The following is a 19,393-nucleotide window of genomic DNA, read 5'->3' on the forward strand; positions in this document are numbered from 1 at the left end:
CTAAATGCCCACCATGAAAGCCGCATTCCTCCACATACTATTTTATTCCATACCCTTCTGAGCCCAGAAGGATTTTGCAGAAGATGAAGTAGAGATCTGAGAGAGGGAAGGTCATCTGCCCAAAGGAAGAATGAGGACCCTAGCTCATGTGTGCTGCACCACTCGCCCGGTCTCCTGGTCTGGTGGCCCCTGGGTGACAGCAGGAGCCGTGGTGGGGGAGCAGGAGCATGTACTCTGCACACGGGGAGGGGGCTGGGCAAGGCGCCCGCCACAATCAAGGCGCAATCAGCGCTAATCAGCGTGTTCTTGAAATAGACCCAACTGGATGGGGGAAGCGAGCAGCCGCCTGGGTTTGTATAGCGGCAATCAGAGGGAGGCAATTTTAGATTCGAGGGAACAACAGCTCTTTGTCCATGCGCCCAGGGACTCTGCCGAGCTCTGCGGAGCCCACTGCGGCTTGGAGATAAAAACACCCCATCAGGCCTGCAGCTGCCCTGGCCCAGGAAGTGGGGCGTGGGAGCAGTGGGTCCAGCTGCCTCCAGGGTGAAGTCCAAACTCTCTAGCATGGTGGCTGAGTACCTACTGTGTGCTGGGTGCATGTACACCTGCTTCTTTTGTGAGACGGGGGCTCTGTTTTGCAGGGGAGGAGATGGAGGCTCAGAGAGGAAGAGGTTTGCCCAAGGTCACTCAGCTGAGCTGGGATGGGAATCCAGTCTGTCTGGCTCCAAAGCTGTGTCCATTCCTTTCTTGGGGGGCCCATTGGGCCCTGGGAGGCATTGTTTTAGGTTAACGTAAGCCAACACCCTAATGGAACTCCCAGGTCTTGCAAAAATCTTGAGGCTCAGAGATTATTGGTTCCAATTTGCAGATGAGCAAAGGGAGGCTCAGAGAGGTGAAGAGACTTGCTCAAGGTCACCCAGATGGTGTAAGAGATAGAGCCATGATTCAGATCCACACCTTTGAGATGCCAGAGACCACGCTGAGCTATGAACTTCTTCAAAGGCCCAGCCTTTGCCGATCCTGGGGCCTCCTTCCTCTCCCTGCTGAACGATGCCTGGTTGTCATGCAGCTGGCCCTGGTGGTGGACATGGTGGGTTTTTGGTGAGCCAGCATCATCCCCCATCTGTTGGCCCTCTGATTTCCTTTTGGGGTGGTAACTCTCAGGCAGAAGGGAAGTTCCCTGACAGTGGTGGGCTCTGGCTCAGGTCTGCCATGAGTGCTAACAGGCATGAACCACCCCATCACAGGGGTTGAGGGGAAGGCACCTTGGAGGAGAAGGCAGGGCAAGTGGGCCAGGAGGAGGTAACGGCAGTCCAGGGGATGGTGGGAGGTCAAAGCAGTGGCTGGGGCGGAGGCAGTGAGTGAACTTGAGAGGTTTAAAGGAGGAAGAGCCAATGAGACTCACCAGTGGATTGAATGCGGGGAATGAGGAGGTTTTCTCGCTTGACAAGCTGGCCCCAAACCTCAGTCATCCTCAACTCCTCTCTCTGTCAATCCACCAGGAAACCCTGTTGGTTTACCTTCAAAATATACCCAGAATCAGAAACCGAATCCCCTTCTCTCTGGTACAGCCACCATCATCTCTTTCCTGGAGGACAACAGCCTCCTCCCTGGTCTCCATGCTTCCACCCAAGCCCCTGCCAGCAGTCCGAGGGGCCTTATTAAAACAGGAATCAGAGCAGGTCCCTTTCCTGCTGAGAACCCTCACTCATCCTCATTGCACATCTGCACTGGCCTCGGGGCCCTCCGTGATCTGCCCACCACCTCTCTGGCCTCCCCGTCCACCAGTGCCCCTTTGCTCACTTTGCATCAGCAACCCTGGCCTCCTAGCTGCTCCGGGAACACTGCAGATGAGTGCCCACCCAAGGGCCTTTGCACACACTGATCCCTCTGCCTGGACACTCCTCTTGGGACAGCCACCGCCCCCGTCCTTCACCTTCCCCATGAGGCCTTCCCTGACCAGCCTGTTTAAAATTCCAACCTCCCCACTCTGACCCTTCCTATACCTCTTCCCTGCTTTATTTTTAGCCAGATAATTTATCATCTTCTGCCACACTGCATAATTTTACTTTCCAAAATGTCCATGGTCTTGTCTCCTCTGGCGAGAGTGCGAGCTCCCCGAGGGCAGGGCCATAGTGGATGCTCCATCAATATTTGCCGAATAAAGGAAGTGGTTGGACAGCGGTGTCACTTATTGAGATAGGAAGGAATAGGTTGGGCAGGGGTAAGGGTTGGAGGAGGTGAATTCAGTTGGGAAAATTGGGTTTGAGATGCTGAATGGATGTTCAAGAGGAGAGATCCAGAAGGCAGTCAGATACGTAAGTTCATATCTCAGTTTTCTCATCTGTAAACTGGGCTGATAAGCCCAGCTCCCTCAACAGGTGAGTGTGGGGAGGGAGGTCTGACGAGTTAATAGAGGCGGCAGCACTTAGATAATAGCCCTCAACCAAGCATGGCTTCCCGGCTTGTTTGCTCCCTTCTTCCTTCAACAACCACGACGAGCTCCCAGAGACAAGCGGCAAGCTCAAGGCCCCTGGAATGCTGGCCCATAAATGTTACGGGGAGCTCTGTGACCCGGAGGAGGGGTCCTGCTGCATCTGCCTCTTCCTTGGCTTCCCAGGGGAGGCTGGAGACAGGACTGAAGGCAGCTTACATGGTGACGTCTCCTCTCCCCTCCCATCTCCCTCTGGACACATCTTCCAGCCACAGGAGAATCATCGTTTCTTTCTCTGGAGCCTTCATTTATAACCAACCTCTTGATGGCAAGGAAAGGATTTTTAAAAATAGCTTTATTGATTCTGGTTTTTGGAATATAAAAGCAATAGATGTTCTTTGTTAAAAAAAATTAGATGGTACAGAAAAAATAAAAGAAAAAGGAGAAAATAAAAATCAGCCCAAACCTTATCATTCAGAGATAATCACAATCGGCATTTCCGTGTTCTGCCTCTCATCTTCGTTCCGTGCAGGCACTCATACATTTTTGTGTTTAAATGGGTTGGGGCAAGACTCCAGGATAGATGGAGCAAGATAGGGGCTTGGGGCATGGCTGGGAAGATGCCAAGTAGGGTGTGGCACAAGGGGCCTGTGTCATTGCTAGGTACACAGAGCAAAACCCGCAGCCTGTCCCATGTGCCCGGTCACCTCTCCCACCTCACCACCATTTACACATTCACCCAACCCCACCCCCTGAAAGCTGCTGCAGAAATACTTTCAATAATCACCTTTCCTGATCATGTGGGGCTTTATAAAACAAATGCCACATAGCCATGTTCTCATTTCTTCCTCAGAATAACCAAAAAGAAAGTTCCTGTGATTAGTACTGCTTTACAGATGAGGAAACCGAGACTTGGAGAGGCAGCGTGTCTTTTTCGAAGGCACACAGTGAATTCAGAGCTAGGGTGCAGGTCTCCTGACACCGGCTGGGGCTTCTGACCATGGCCCCGAGGAAGGAGGCTCACTGGGAGAGCCACGTTCTCCCTGTGTGCCAGACGCTTGGCATACACCATCATCTCATCTCATCCCCTTGGAACCCCTGAGTGGCTTATTCTGTCCACTTGTACAGAAGAGGACGTTGAAGTCAGAGAGGGAAAGTCACTTGCCCAAGGTCACACAGCGAAGGAGTGAGAGAGTGAAGAACTTTCACTTCTGGCTGTTGGGGTAGTGCTGCAAACGTGAGCTAGGGAGGGGGCAGGGTGAGAAGGATGAATTGTGCGCGTTTGACAAGGGCAGGCTTTCTGTTCCCTATCTGGGCACCCAGAGTGAGACCTCTGGATTCTCTAGTCTCAACTGTGGGGTCCCAGCTCCAGTCCTGACCTCACTGGCCTGAGCCTGGACCACAGGGAGGGGGCTTGGGTTTAGCAGCAGTGCCACCTGGTGGCTGACTTGCTACTAACAGAGCCTGGATCTGCCAGCCACAGGCCCCTCTGAGCCCAGGACTGGGATGGAGGGGTGGGGGTGGGGGAGAGTGGATAAGGGCAGGAAGGCTCAGGGCTCATTCTTCCCTGCTAGAGACCTGGGCCAAGCCAATAGTTGCCTGGTATAGAGGAAAAAAGCCAAGAATTCTGGGTTTGATCCACCTGGCTTTGAATTCTGGCACAGCCTGTGTGATGTTGGGCAAGTTCCTCCATTTAGCTCTCCGAGCCTGTGTGCATATCTGTAAAATGAGAATAAATCACAGTTCCAGTGGTTGGTTTGAGGGTTATGGAAAACATTCACCTCATCCTAGGTGCATGGTAGGTGCTCAATAAATAACACTTGCCTTCAGTCTACACTGTCCTCTGCCCCTCTCTCCATCATCTGACCAGGGGCTCCCAGAGCTCAGGCCCAGATTCCTCGGTTAGGTTTCCCCTAAACCCTTTGCCTCTGGTGGGGGGCTGAGCTCCTGGCTCAGCCTGGGCTACAAGAGCCTCCTCACTTCAGGAATGGTTGGCTTTGAAAAGAACGGCAGAGAAAATTCCCAGGAGAATAAGAAAAGCCAAGTGTTGGCTAGACCCAGATGGGGGATCTGGCACATCCAGGTTGGGAATCTCAAGAAAACTCAGGCCTGTACAAGCCTAGGAAGATCAAGGTCAAAAAGTCCTTGTCCCATCATGTACCTGCTGGCCGCTTCTCGTGGTCTGCAGAGTTCTGGCCTGGCTTTTCCATCTCTGCCAGTTGGGCATCTGGCCCCTTTATTCATGTTGGCTCCAGCTCCCCCGTCTCTGCGTCCCCCTGTAAGAGCATTTCCGAGCTACCCTCCTCCCCTTTCCTCAAGGCTACATCCTGCATATTGCTCCTCCAGGCAGGGCCCCCCAAGGTGACCCCAAGTACTCCCTAGGACTCTGGATGACTAAAATAACCCCCAGTCATGACCAAGGGCCCAGATATTTTTTATAACTCTTGATGGCTCTCAGCACCTCTCAATGAGCCTCTTTTTTTTTTTTTTCAGTAGCCGTTATGACTCTCATATACTCCTGTCACTCCCAGTCTCTCATAACTCCCAAATGGCTCCACATAATTCTACTGGGTCTCCAGGCCCCCTCCCCTTGCAACATCTCTTTCAGGTCTCTGGGCGTTCCCAGGTACTTCCAATGCCTCTCACTGGCTTTAACATCCCCTTGTCTTTATCAGTGAACTCTCATGGCCTTCTATCATTTCTGGGAAACTGTGAAGGTTTCCAGAGGTCCCTAGTGTCACCAAAGGCATTCCAAAGCCCCTGAAGACCCTCAGACCTTCCCCACATGGCCTCCACCACCATCCGTAGCTTCTCCATGGCCTTAATTAACCTCTCAATGCTGATGGCTGTGGTGACACTCAGTGGCCCCCAACAGTGCTGTGATGGTCAATTTCATGTGTCACCCTGACTGAGCTAAGAAATGTCCAGATAGCTGGTACACATTGTTCCTCACGTCTCTGTGAAGGTGTTTCCGGAAGAAATTAGCAGTTGAGTCAGTAGACCTAGTAAACAAGACCTGCCCTCACCAAGGCAGACAGGCGTCATCCAATCCTTTGAGGACCCAAGTACAACAAAAAGGTGAAGGGAAAATTTTTCTCTGCTTGAACTGGGACATCCATCTTCTCCTGCCATTGCACGTCAGTGCTCTTGGCTCTCAAACCTTTGGGTTTGGACTGGAACTACACTGTGACTTTCCCGGGTCTCCATGTTGCTGATAGCAGATCATGGGACTTCTCCGCCTTCATAATCGCATGAGCCAATCCTTTATAATAAGTTTCTTTCTATATATTTATATCCAGTTTTTACAGAAGTTTCTCTAGAGAAGCCTGACTACTACAGGTGGTCAGTGGAAAGTGCACAGGCCTTGGCGCCAGACACACCTGGGCTGTTACCCCAGCTCTACCACTTTCCAGCTCTGTGACCTTGGGTAGCTGAATCTACCTCTCTGAGCCTGTTTCCTCATTCCTGGTAGAATGTGAACACCATGCCAACTTACAAGGTGGTTGAGGGCAAGGTAATGCATAGGAGAGTGTCTGGTGTGGTCTCCAGCACTGAGTAGGCCTTCAATGCCTATGTATTCCTTTTCCCATGGCTCCCCACTCTGGGGCAAGCTGGGCACTTGTTCATCCAAGCTCCTGTCCTGTGGAGGGACCTGCATCAGATGCCATTCCATGATAAGCATGGTGTTACTTGATCTTGCTCTGCCAGAGAGATTGGTGAAGATACATGAGGGGTTATAGAAAGTAGACTGGGGTGAAACCCTGTCTCTACAAAAAAAAAAAAATTAACTGGGCATGGTGGCACACACCTGTTGTCCCAGCTACTCAGGAGGCTGAGGTGGGAGGATCACCTGAGCCCAGAAAGTGGAGGCTGCAGTGAATGGAGTACCCTTGTTCCCTGCTCTCCCAAAGCCTCTGTCATCACTCGGGATGTTCCCTCGTCTCAAATGTCCTTCTCTGCCTAAATCTTCCCATCCCCCAAGGTGCAACTCAAGTCCCACATCCTTGGTTAAGTGGCTGGGTGCATGGGCCTTATTTAGATGCAGCAAACCTGGATCCAAGCCCAGCTCCTCCACTTGCCAGGAGGTGTAATTTGTATCTCTTAGAGCAAATTATTTACAGTTCTGAACTCTAGTTTCCTCCTATGAAAAATGGGATTAATGACACTTACCTCTTAGATTTGTTGTGAGGCTCTGATGAGGTAATGCAGGCACGACCCTGGAACACAGCAGGTGCTCCATAAACAGTTCTTATTCTTGCCTGCAGTACTTCCCCAGCACTCAGTCCATGGCACATCCTGCCATATGGTTTCCTGTGAAGTGGCTCTGACACTTGAGCCACGCTGGATGTTCAGAGAGTGCTGCATGTGTTACTCTTTCCAGTATCCCTCACAAAGTGGGCATTATTTAAAAATGAGAGAGAAGTGGCCAGAGTTGGCAACAAAGGCTGACTTTTCTCCCTAATGGGTAATGAGGGGCCCAAGCTCATTTGCTTTTTAACAGCTTGAGATGGTGCAGGGGACTGATTATGAGATGGGAATACAGAGTTCTAGGGGAATCTTGGACAAATCACATTCCCTCTCTGGGTCTCATTTCTTTGCCATTCTACCAGTGGCTAACTGAGGCCCAAGGAGTGGGCAGACTTGCTCGGTGCCACACTGAAGAACTCTAACTGGCTGGAAGACGGCTAGGAACAGGAGGTCAGAATTAGAACAGCATCTCCCTGTGAACTTACTCCTGTCCAGAAGCATATGGATACCTCTCCTCCTAAGAGTAGGAACACTCAAGGGAAGGGGCTGTTAGTCCTAAGTCCACACAAAGAATATGGTGGCTGCTCAGTAAAGGGCTGCTGAATGCATGAAAGGACTCAATTTTCCAAAGTTGGCCACTTTCAGCAGAATATGCCTGCTCTTTGGTGCCTGATCCCCTCCCCCATGGGAAATGCTGTTAGGCCTGAGGTAGCCTTGACTTCACTTCCAAAGCTCCTTTCCCCTTCTCTGGTTATTGGCAGTGTCTAGTAGAGGCAGCCTGCAGTGTCCCACTTGGCCAGCAGGGGCCACTAGCACACACTGCAGCCTGGAGGGGTCTAGTGCGTCAATTAATTCCTCATGCTATTAATTCTATAGGCTCAAGAGTCTGCAAATGAAGTTTCCTGGGAATGAGTGAAACTCATATTTCTGTGACCCAGCCTCCTCTTGCATATGACAGCTGCTTAATGCAAGACACTTTCAGACATGAGGAGGAAAGATGGCAGGGAACAGATGCAGCAATCCCTGTAGCTCTGTGAGGGTAGGAATTACTCAGGGACCCTGGCTGTGGATCACAGAGACTTTCTGAATTCCAGAAGTCTGTGGGATGCTTTCCTATGAGCAGATATTACCACCTCAGAGAGGATCAAAGGCCAAGACAGGGTCAGGTAGACTTGAGATCAGGGATTTCAAGCAAAAAGGTTGACCAGACAGGAATGAGTAGACACTGCATGAGATGATCTTACTGTCATGAGCTGGCAGGACAAAACATGCCTCTGGTCTCGAGTGGCCATTTAGAAATCTCAGACACAAATTTAGAGGCTTTAGTCTAAGTTCTAGGCAATGCTACAAACACTTTTTGAGCTTAGACATTATTTATTCAGGATAATAACTAGTGTGAATTCAGAACCTTACCATTCACACACAGAGCTCACGGAATCTTCATGATCCCGTGATGCCTGCATTACCTCATCAGAGGTAGACTCTGTATTTGAAACAGGAGCTATTATCCCCATTTTAGAGATGAGAAAACTGAGGCTGGCAAGGGCAGATCCTGGAGCCTAACCCAGGGCTGCATACTCCAAATCCTCATCTCTCTGTGATCTGCCTTGCCTGCCTCAAACATGAGTGTCTGCCTACTAGGACACAAGCATAAGTTTTGTGGCAGCTATTTTCACCACTGTGAGGGGTGAAAATAGGCCTCACAGCATGAGAAACAATAAGGCATTGTGGTCAGGAGACAGGGCTTTTGGGTCAGACACACCTGAGTTCTCTTTCTGGTCCTGATGTTTACTAGCTGTGTGACTGTAGGCAAATTGCTTGACTTTTCTGTGCCTCAAAATCCCCCATCTGTAAGGAGGAGGGAGGAGGGAGAAGAGGTGGCTGGGGACAGAGGCCTTAGAAGAAAACCAGGCCCCACTGTGGCTCCTTCTCATGGGAGGCTGGAGGAAGGTCTTAAAACATAGATCCTGGCTGGGGTGGCTGCAAGAATTATCTGTAAAATAGGGGAAGTAATAAAGAAATGAAGCAATACATAAATCAAGTGGAGAAGTACCTACTTTACAGAGTTGTTGTAAGGATTAAAAAGACAACTTCTGTAAAGCATCTAGCACATAGTAGGCAAATGGTAAATACATGAACATAAAGAAGTCTGGGCTCCTAAAACACCACTGCTTTTGTTTCTAATTTGTAGTGCTGAGTTGAGACTGCAGCTTCCACACAGGGAACCAGGATGGTTTTGCAGGCATATCATGGAGGGAATAAAAACAGGACAAAAAACCCAACGAATACCACCTTGCTAGGAATAGCCACACTGACTGTTCATTTCTTTAATTTTTAAAAATGAGTAAGCAGACAATCTTGTACCCTTTGAATGCCCAATAAAAATGTTCATTATGCAAAACAGTACAACCTTTTTCATTTTTTAATAATACTGTAAATATCTCAGAAAGGATATATTGTTTCTAATGAATATCAAAAAAGTCATCACAATGACATGTTCCCCTGCCCCCACATTGCCCTCCCCGCCCCAAAAGTTACCCAAGTACTAGTAGGAAATTACAAAAACAAAAAACAACAATCCACCCTCCGCCCTGCCCCATGAGTAGTGTTAAGTGAGTCAAGTGTTAACAGCCACATGTACGATGTGTGTGTGTGTTGGCGATGGCGGACCACAGGGATCTGTGTGTCCATGAGAGTTGGTGTGGAGAACCGGTAGCAGCAGCAGTGGGAAGCTTTCTTGCCCGGGGCTTGCTGGGAAGACAGCAGCCAAGGATAAACACAAGCGGGCCCCAGCCTGCCCCTTCCTGGATCCGCAGAACCAGACAGCTCAGGGAGACGAGAGTCAGATAGTGGCTTGCCCATAAGAAGCTGGGCAGGCCTGAGCTGCGTGCACAGAGGGGGCCCAGGCTAGGCTTCCCGTCCTGCCCAGTGGGGCACTGGGCATCCCTCTTAGTAGACACAGGCTTCAGATCAGGGCTGGCCAGAGCAGAGATGCTGAGGGTTTGCAGACTTTTGGGTGAATCAAACACAGAGGACCTTACAGGAAACTAAAGCCTTGGTTTAGAGAAAGCCCACGTTTCCACCAAATAATATTGGGAACCTAAGGAAAACGGAAAAAAGAGTGTGCCTTCCCCACCCTCATATAGCTCAGAAACCAAGGCAGAGGCTTGATATGAAGTCCAATTAAAGAAGAAGAGCGGTATCAGCCAGAGAGGTCTGCAGCCAGTCTGGCTGGGGAACAGCACCAGACTCCAGGCCCCACGGAGACAGGAGCCAGCAGGATGTCCAGGTCTTCCCTCTAGTGAGAGCTGAGACTTCTCTCTGCCAAAGAAGGGAGGGAAGGTGGCAGGGAACAGGTGATTGCACCTGTAGCCTTGCGCCTGGCCACAGAGGCAGGTAGAATGGCTCCTGAACCAGGGGCAAGGATGGGAGAGAACTGAGAGGATGGTGGTAGGTGGAGGTTAGGGGACAGGAGGAGGGAGAAGAGGTGGCCTGGGACAGAGAAGGGCCTTAGGAGGAAACCAGGCCCCCTGTGGCTGCTTCTCATGGAAGGCCGGAGGAAGGTCCTAAGACATAGATCCTGGCTGGGGTGGCTGCAAGAATAGATGGCTGCTTCCCCACCCAGAAAATCAGTCCCCACAGCAACTCCAGCCAGTCCTGCCAAGGGTGGAGAGGCAGAGCTGGGGCTAAGAGCAGCTGACCAGGAAAAAAAGGCAGGCCAGACAGAGGAGCCCCTGCCATGGGGGCTGAGGACCCACTGGTGTCCAGAGAGCAGAGCTACCCATAGATGAGATGAAATTAGAGTTTTAGGGAAAACACACATCAACACCACACCATTTCTACGATAAACTTGATTTTAAATAAGCAGGCGGGGAGGAGGCACAACTGGGAGGGCGGAGATTATTGCCTGCAAGTCTTCAGAGGAAGCCAAGGTCCACGGCAGGTCTGGAAGCCAGCAAGGTACACAAAGAGAATCCCTAAGAAATAACCCAATCCGGCTCTCCTCCCATTTGGGAGATGGGGAAACTGAAGCCCAGGGAGGGAAAGGGAGTGCCCAAGGTCACTTCATGGGATCAGGGCAGAGGGGGGTCTGCAGCCCAGTAGTCCTGAGTCTGCTGGACTTTTTCTTCTCTGCCACATAGCCTTGCTGTCTGCAAACCCAGTGTCCCTTGGAAAGGGAAGGTTTGAAGGAAAAATTATCCCTGGGGTATGGAGGAGGGGCAGCTGTGGATGGTCAGAGACAAACATGGGACACAGAACAGTCATTAAAAGGCTGACAGAGGAGGACAGCCATCACTCCCCACCCCACCTGGCCCACAACCCCAGTAAAAAAAGTTTTACAATATTATACACTTCTTCCTAATCCCTAGAAAACATTGATTAAAACTGCCCTAGGACAGAAGATCTGGCAGTCCCTGTACAGTGTTATCTCTTTGTAGTGGTTACTTCCATGACGACTGGGGGCGGGGAGGGGATATGACTTTAGAGCAGTGTACAGTGGCCACCTTAAAATTAACTTGTTAATAAATCCTGTGCAAAACAAGCAAGCCCCTACCATTAGGTGAAGTATGGGGTTCAGGAATTCATTTACATACACGGGGGGAAGAAAGGAAGAAGAGCCCCAGGTGGCTGGTGGCCGCTCAGAAGTGCGTCTCCTTCTCTGTGATGGCTGCGATGGTCCCGTCACTCTTGAGTTTGGCGTCACAGTCATTAACTGTCACCATCCGTGGGCTCACCCCAAGCTTGCCCCGCATTTTCAGATCTGTGCTGGGGGTCGTCAACTTCTGGAGTTTCTGGATGGTTGGAGAGGAGGGGAAGATCTGAGTGATTAGCTGCCAGGGTCCAGGGTCTGCCTTGGCCTCTCCCAAGCACACGGCGGACACCTGGGTGCTGGAGAATTCTCAGACCAAGGTCCGGGCCCCAGCTTGGCCTCTTACAGCTCTGTCCTGGATGATGAACAACCTCCCTGGGTCTCAGTTTCCTCCTATGAAAAATGGGGACCATAGAGGTCCCTACTCCTGGCATTAGGTCAAGAGTAAGGAGAGGCTATGGAAAGTGCTTAGCCTCGCACCTGGCTAGGAAAGGTGGCTGGGACTCAGAGCTGTCATCAGGGTCCACTGCCTGGTGCCTGCCCTCGGGGGACACTGAGAAGCTGGGGTGTGAATTGCTGGGTGGTAATGCATCTCCAGAGCTGTTTACAGGACAGTTGCTGGATACCTGGGTGCATTCCCCTTGGAAGGGGTGCCATCATGTGGGGCAAGGTGTAGTGTGTGTTGGGTGTTCCTCCAGCTGTGCTCAAAGGTAGAAGCATTATCATAAAGCCCAAGGCTCACAGCCTCAGGCTGCCTTGCAAAGCAGTCCGCACCAGCTGGCTGGCTCTGATGGATGCAGACTTCTGCCCCACAGCCCTGCCCCTCAGGCCAGATGTGGCCCTGCCTCAGGCCCCTATCCCTTGGCTTCATCTGCACTCCCCAAGTTTCCTGGGAGAAGACTCCAGGCTAGGATTTGGGGGGCCCTTTCTGGGCATAAACCATTTCCCAAGGAAGGTTGCAAAGTCTTTTGGGTGGCTGGTTTCTCAGGATCGAGGTTCTGTGTTCTCTTTCAGATCTTGCTGTGCCTGCTGTAGCACACTGTCCAGGTAGGATTAACAGGCAGACTCACCTGTGCGATTAATAGGTGCCTCCTCTGTGCCAGGCACTGTGCCAGGCTCTGGCACAGATCTGGGGCTAGAGCACGCGTTCCAAAGCCAGGTGCCTGGGTTTGTGTCCAGGCTCTACCATTTAACAAGGGCAAGAAGCTTAACCCCCTGTGCCTCAGTTTCCTCATCTGTAAAGGGGGATAATAATGGTACCTGCCTTCCGGGGTTAGTATAAGGATCAGATTAGTTGAGCGGCCACCATGTTACCTTCTATCAGTAGGATGCATCCTCAGAGCACATCATTGAGGCACCTCTGTCCTCATTTTTCCCTCTAGATCCTTCCCGTGTCCCAGCAGCAGCTTTGTGGGAACTGAGGCTTGGGTTGTGGACTACCTGGCACAAGGACTCTCGGTAAGGAGGGCCTGGAAACTGGGTCTGACACCTCCAAAGAAGTCCTATAAACCCTGCTGTCCACGTCGGCAGATGTGTGAGCTCAGGGAGATGGAGGGGGCTTAGGAAAGAAGGCTCCCTCCCCTGCTTTCCCGACCACACCAGGCCGGAGATGATCTCTGGAGGATTTAGCAGGCAACACCAGGCATTTCTGAACACCAAAAGGCCATCTGGAAGTTTGGAAAGGGGTCTTCCAGTGGTCAAGGTTTTAAAGCCCCAGGTCAACTTCCCTCTGGACGTGTTTGGCCTGAGATCAGAATTAACCAACTGCCGTTGACCTACATTCCCTGCAGGCGCTGAGGAGCCTGACTTGCTCTGGGGCATGAGCAGGCTTGAGAAAGAGACCTTCCTTTGTGGCTGGCTCCTTCTGGCTGGATGCATGGCTATTTCTGGAGCCCAGGCCCCTCGGTGGGCAGGCAGGTGGGCTGGGTGCAGCTGACTCTGAGCTGGAGCTTGCTTTCCGGCTCTGCATACCCCCACTCCCCATCGCCTCCTGGGTGGCCAAGTTCAACTCCTGCAGTCCCTGGGGTGTGGCCCTGGGGCAGAGTCAGGGCCGCACAGTGGAGTGCAACTGGTTCAGCAGAGGAAGGTGAGGCAGCGAAATTCAGGGGACAGGACCACACATGCCGGAGTCTCTGCTGTATCCTTCAGAAGCTGTGTGCCCCTGGGCAAGTTGCTTCACTTCTCAGTACTTCAGTTTCCTCATCCATGGAGACAAAAACAATCTCCACCCCCTGCCAGGATTGCTATGCGGATTAAATGACTTAGTATTTGTAAACTGCTTAGAACAGCGTCTGGCACACAACAAACACCCTGTGCTGTTTACTAAATAAGCAGAAACCCACTCAAACCATCGGGCTGCCAGCGGTAGGGAAGGAGAGTGAATAGGGAGTGCCGCTCTGGAGTAAGATGGGCTCGGTAACGATTCAGTTGCTGACAAAGGACCACACACTGTAGGACTCCAGTGACAGGAAACATCCAGGGCAGGCAAATCCACAGAGACAGAGTAGATCTGTGGTTGTCTGGGGGTGGAACAGGGGTTAACAGTGAATGGGCATGAGGACTCTTATTAGGATGATGAAAGTATTCTAAAACGGATTCACGACAATGACTGCACAATGTGGAACATTACTAAAAATTGTGTAATTGTATAGCTGAAATGGGTTAATTTTAGGATATCTAAAATCTACTTTGATGAAATTGTCTTTAACAATGTGATCTGCTAACTGTTGGCTGTGTGACCTCAGGCAAGTGACCTGATTTCTCTGAACCTGTTTCCTCTACCTGCTAACTGCAGAAAATGATGCCTATCGCCCCAGTTTGCTCTGAGGATGGCAGGAGATACAGCAGGTAGACAGCCTGGCACAGTGACACGTCAGAATGATTGGGATTCACAAAACAGTCAGCGCTAACACTTGTTACCCTCTGGTCCAGGTCCAGGTCCCAGGGCTTTTCCTATATGAACTCACTGAGTTCTCACAGCCTCTATAAGTTAGGTACTGTGGTTATCCCATTTTACAGACAGGAAGACAGAGGCTGGACTCCTAGAAACTGGCTCAGCCAAAAGACCTCACAGAGACACCTTGGGCACAACCATGATAATGCGCATTGGCCAGAGAGGAGTTTGCCACAGCGTCCCCTTGAGGCAGGTGGGCGCAGGCCATCATCACGCACCATGCAGATGAGGAAACTGGGACCCAAGGCGCGAACCCTGCCCACACGCACCAGCCCTCCTGGGGCGGTCTCACCTCGGGCAGCGTCCCCTCCGTCTTCCACACTGTGATGCAGATCCAGAGCGGGATGCAGAGCATGGAGGACAGGGCCATGAGCCAGCCAATGCCGTAGCCCCAGGCTGGGTAGGTGTAGATGTTGTTGTACTTGAGCGGCTTGTACTTGATCAAGAAGAAGATGAAGATCCCCTGCAGAGAGATGGGGGCAGGTGCCTGGGGGATGGGCCCTCAGCCCTGCTAGGCCATGAGGGGTCTGAGGCCCAGGCACAGACTAGCTGGAGGCTGGCAGGGGAGGAAGCTGGCCCTGTTTCATAGCCGTGAAAAGTGAGGCCCTGCCAGGACCACAGTGAGCTTGAGGCACAGCAGGCTGGAGCCCCATTCCACAGGCAACAGATGCTCAGGGAATGTGGCCCTGGGTTCTGGGACCTCGCTGGGCTGTGAGGACCTCTCCCCACCCCCAGGAGCCTCTTCCCCGGCCTCTGCCCAGTTAGGAATTTTTATTTTTTCTAGTTACTTCTCGGGACTGGTTTCAAAGTTGCTTCTCACAACTACCACAGTCTGTGAAGATGCTGAGTTACTTCCAGTGCCAAGAAATGGATAAGGAGTGATTGGGTGTTTTTAAATTAAATGTCTGCTCACAAAGGCCCCGCTGTGGTCTGGTCTCAGGCAGAGCATGAACCCCAGTGTCACCCTCGGCTCTGCTGCCTTCATGGTTAACAATAAGATGGGGACAGGTCTTTGTTCCCCACATAGTCCTCAGCCCTCTGAGGCGGATCCAGCACCCGATTTGTGTATGCAGAACCTGAGGTCCTGAGAAGGGAGGCGCTGTGCTCCTGGTCACACAGCAACACTGGGATCCCAATGAGGCCACTCCTTGGCCAAGCCCAGAGCCTGTGCCCATGGGTGCAGCTTTGTAAGGTGGCCTGAACCAGGGGACATCAGCCTCCTCAGGTCCAGCCTCGGCCAGGCTGGGGGCTACGGAGTGGAAACATGGGTTGGCGGGTAGATGGGTGGGTAGATGGCTGGAGGTGGCTCCTGGTGGGGCCCTTACCGCGCAGATCCCAGGGGTCATGATCTTCCAGCACCACTTAATAAGCGACGGTGGCCGGTAGCCAATCATGTCTTCAATGTTATCATAGAACCGGTTGCTTCCTGTCCGGAATAAATCAGAGGGGAACATACACACCCCAGAGAAGTTTTGTACATGAGTCAGAGGAATGGCTAGGAGTCTTTGCTTTCTCCAGCCTGAGACAGAAAAACTGCTGCAGGAACCTTTGTACTGCTTAAATAATGACCATCTTGTTACATGTATGAGGTTTCAGAATAAAGAGCAGCAGGAGGGATGCTGGCCCCCTACTGGAGAGAGCTCTCCTGGCCTCAGGCCCAGGAAATGATGAATTTCTGGGAGAAAGGCAGAAGGTGATCCCTTTGGAGGCAAGGCAATCAGGGGTGGGGATGAGGATTTCGAAGGCAGGGGCCTGGCAGGGCTGCTACAGAGCGGGGGCCTGCAGAGGCATCCATTCCCAAGCCACACTCATTGCAGGAGTGACCATCACTGAGCCCAGCAACCCTCACCCACTTGTTGGGCTTGGGGAGCAGGAGGACCTGAGGTGGTTGTCTATGGAAGGCCAGGCACCATGCAGGCTGCTGCTCAACTACACTTTCTCCCACTTGGAGACATGTTGATGACTACTGTTATTTTACAAAGGGGAAAACTGAGCCTCAGGGGCAGAACTGGCCCAAGATCATAGTGCCTGAGCCCTGAACTCCTTCTTCTGCTGCATGGCATGAAAGCAGAAGGTCTACCAACAGTGGGAAAAGGCCAAGGAATCCCTGAAGAGTAAGAAGAGGCCAGTATAGACCAAGATAAGCCACAGAGAACCAGAGCCAACCAGAGTCCAAGCACCAGGATCCTGGGCACCTGGTGGGCAGCTGGGGTGTGGACAGGCTTGGCTGCTACTCACCATACACCCAGCCAATGCAGATGCACTCAAAGATGGCCACGAAGAGAAGGCACATCCCACTGGCAGCATAGGAGTCAAAGAGCTGGAAGATGTACATGCCACCCTGCAGGTTGGGGAACAGACACACAGACCGATGGTAGGTGAACGGACACACGGGAGAGCAGGATCAGCCATCTGGCCTCAGGAAGGTCCCTCTCTCTGCTCTGTGGCTACCACTGCCAGGAATCTGTTTCTCCCTAGTTTTCCCAGTTTGAAAATTGCACCCTCCCAGCTGGGTGCCCCCTAATTCCCTGTCCTTTGGGGGCTGCTGGGACTGCAGATGGTTTGTCTTGTCTCAGCCCCTCACTTTCCAGCTCCCCAAGGGCCAGAGACTACACAGAAAATCGAGATGGGGGAGGCTCAGCACCCATCCCTGGATGGCTATAACAGCCTCCTGACTGGCCTCCCTGCCTCCAGCCTCACCCTCTCCAATCTGTCTGCACGCCAGCTTTCAGAGGAACCTTTCTCTGAAACGTGCAAATCCAACCAAACACATGGTAGTTTAAAGTGACCTTTTGGCTCCTTTCAGCCTGCCAGTCATGGCTGCTGCCCTCCTCATCGGCCTCATCTCCCTTCCCACAGCCCCTCCTGGACAGACCAAGGGACAGCCTCACCTCTGTGCCTCTACACATGCTATTCCCTTTCACCTGGTAAGTTCCTTCAAAGCTCAGATCAAATGCCACCTCCTTCAGGAAGCCCTTTCTGATGGCCTCATTCTTTCTTTGGGCCTTCATAGCATGTTTTGTGGACTCACAATTAAAAAAAGAGGGGAGTGGGGCTGGCGCACAGTAGGGGGTGATAAATGTAAGTTAAATCCTGTGGAGTGTGATCTCCATGGGGAGGGAGTCCAACTGGCTTTGCCCAGTGCTGGGTCCCAGTTTCTGGCCCAGGGCTTGGCACGCAGGAGGTATGTGGTCCATCTTCATGGGATGAAGAAATGACCACAGGCCAGTTCTGTAGCATACAAATCCGTGATGATTGAGTTTAGTGATGTCCTAGAATGTGTGAGCTCAGCTGACCAAGGTAATCTGGAAAGGTTTTCTAGGAGGGAGGGAAGGGGAGAGGACACCAGCCGCAGATATAGGGACAGCGGGGGTCTCTAAAGAAAATCTTTACAATACAGTGAGGGTCCTTAGGGGATGCAATCAAACGCAGGGGAAATAAAAGTGTCAAAGAGCTAGGAAGGATCAGGTGGGGTGGGGTAGTCTGAATACCAGGACAGTGCATTAGGGGGCTGGAATGAAACCTGGAGAACCTCCTGTGCGTCTGCCATGGGGACTTCCTTGGAGTTCTGCTTCCCCTCTGTGCTCCCAGGGTGCCCTGGGCCTCCTCCTGTCACTCACAGACCACACACCATGGGACTCGTTCATGTCTTCATCTAGACAGGGAGAAACATCTCAATGCCCACAACGCCAGACAGATGATACAAATGAGAAAAGGGGGGTGGGTGTGGTACCAGGGAGTGGTGGGGACCATGGCTAACTGGAGAGTATGAGCCCCATCTAGCTACACACCTCTGGAGGGCAGTTGCTGGGGAATGCAGCTGTGAGGCCAGATCTGCAGATTTTCTGGAAGACACCAGAAATGCAGATTTGTATGGGAAATTTTTCTGTTATAATTGTTGGCAACTTCGTGTTTTTAAAAAACACAGAGAAGGTGAAACAAAATGGATCTCTCAGCGGGCCATGCCTGGCCTGGGTTCTCCCATCTGTGACAACTACAGTGAATATTCAGGTCTGTGGGGGTCAGGAGCAGGTCTGAGGCACCTTTCTGTGGAGTACGGGGCTTGGCTTTCTGAGTTAATACCTAAGACCACCCCCACCTCCAGTTGCTCTCCTCCCATGAACATCATACTTTACAAAGGAACAAAGAAACCTTAATGCAGCATTCAGCAAGTAGCAGGCTGTATTAAACTGCTTCCTGTGTCTTAATCCAGTTGGTCCTTCATGGTGCAATTACAAGGCAGCCACTAGTGTTATCTCCACTGTTCACATGGGGAAACTGAGGCACAGAGCAGCGACAACACCTGCTGCAGGTCATCCAGCCAGCTAGTCAAGGGCTAAGGATTGAACCCAGGGCATCTGTCTGCAAAGCCCATACTCTCAACCACTCATCACAGTGCCTTGGTGGAAGAAAAGAAGTTTGTGGCCTATTTTTCTTAGAGCTGAGCTTTAAATGTGTATAAGTGAGGGAAAGTTCCTTCCAGCAATTACCATGAAGGCCAAGGCGGCACGGCCCATTTGGCAATTTGAACTTCTCCACTGCAATTGATCACAGATATTCCTCCAAGAAGGCGGAAGGTTGGCATGTGAAGCCCAAGCGCCTGCTGATTAACAGTCTTGGGTGACTGTGCTGCTGGCTCCCTGATGGCCTCTGGGGGCCATGAAACACCCCTTGGGCAGATGTGAGGCTTCAGTCAGAGGTTGGGTATCAGAGACTCGGTGAGCTGGGGGCACCTGGGGCAGGCGGTTCAAGAAGCACCCTCCACCACCTGCCTTCTCCAAGCAGCTGATGCCCGTGCCAACATCTGCTCCTCTTGGAATTCTGTCCGTTAGCCTCTTTAACGCATCAGGCTAACCCCCCGATTTGTATGTGACAAGACTGTGATGAGAGACTCTAATTAATCAGTGCTTAATGAGGCCCTGCTTACTGCAGTGCCCGGTTTCTCCGAGTGGGGAGAAGTGAGGTGGAAACTGGGAAGCGCCGTAACATTTACTTGCTCCAACACTGATTATCACTCTCATTAATGTGACAATGACTGGGCGAGGTAATGATGCCAGCCACTGTGCACTGAGCACCCACCCCGTGCCAGGTGCTGAATTGGCTCTGAGGGCATGAAGCCAAATGAGGGCTGGTTCCTGTTCTCACGGCCCCTGAGGTCTGGTGGGGG

At 51.8% G+C, this 19,393-nt stretch overlaps 1 protein-coding gene across 2 annotated transcripts in view; it reads right to left on the reverse strand.

Annotated features, from left to right (window-relative positions):
• Positions 1–8,981: 8,981 nt before the first annotated feature.
• The window catches only part of SLC6A11 (solute carrier family 6 member 11), a 127,916-nt gene continuing 117,504 nt past the window's right edge, over positions 8,982–19,393 (reverse strand). For both annotated transcript variants that reach the window (XM_054481328.2, XM_054481329.2), the window contains 4 exons: positions 16,465–16,567; positions 15,552–15,652; positions 14,519–14,689; positions 8,982–11,475 (listed from right to left, as the gene is read on the reverse strand). In XM_054481328.2, the coding sequence (XP_054337303.1) occupies positions 11,323–11,475; positions 14,519–14,689; positions 15,552–15,652; positions 16,465–16,567 (528 nt within the window). In that variant the 3' untranslated portion in view covers positions 8,982–11,322. The remainder of the gene's footprint in view (positions 11,476–14,518; positions 14,690–15,551; positions 15,653–16,464; positions 16,568–19,393) is intronic.

Source organism: Pongo pygmaeus, chromosome 2 (genome assembly GCF_028885625.2).
Source record: "Pongo pygmaeus isolate AG05252 chromosome 2, NHGRI_mPonPyg2-v2.0_pri, whole genome shotgun sequence".
Classification (NCBI taxonomy): Eukaryota; Metazoa; Chordata; class Mammalia; order Primates; family Hominidae; genus Pongo; species Pongo pygmaeus.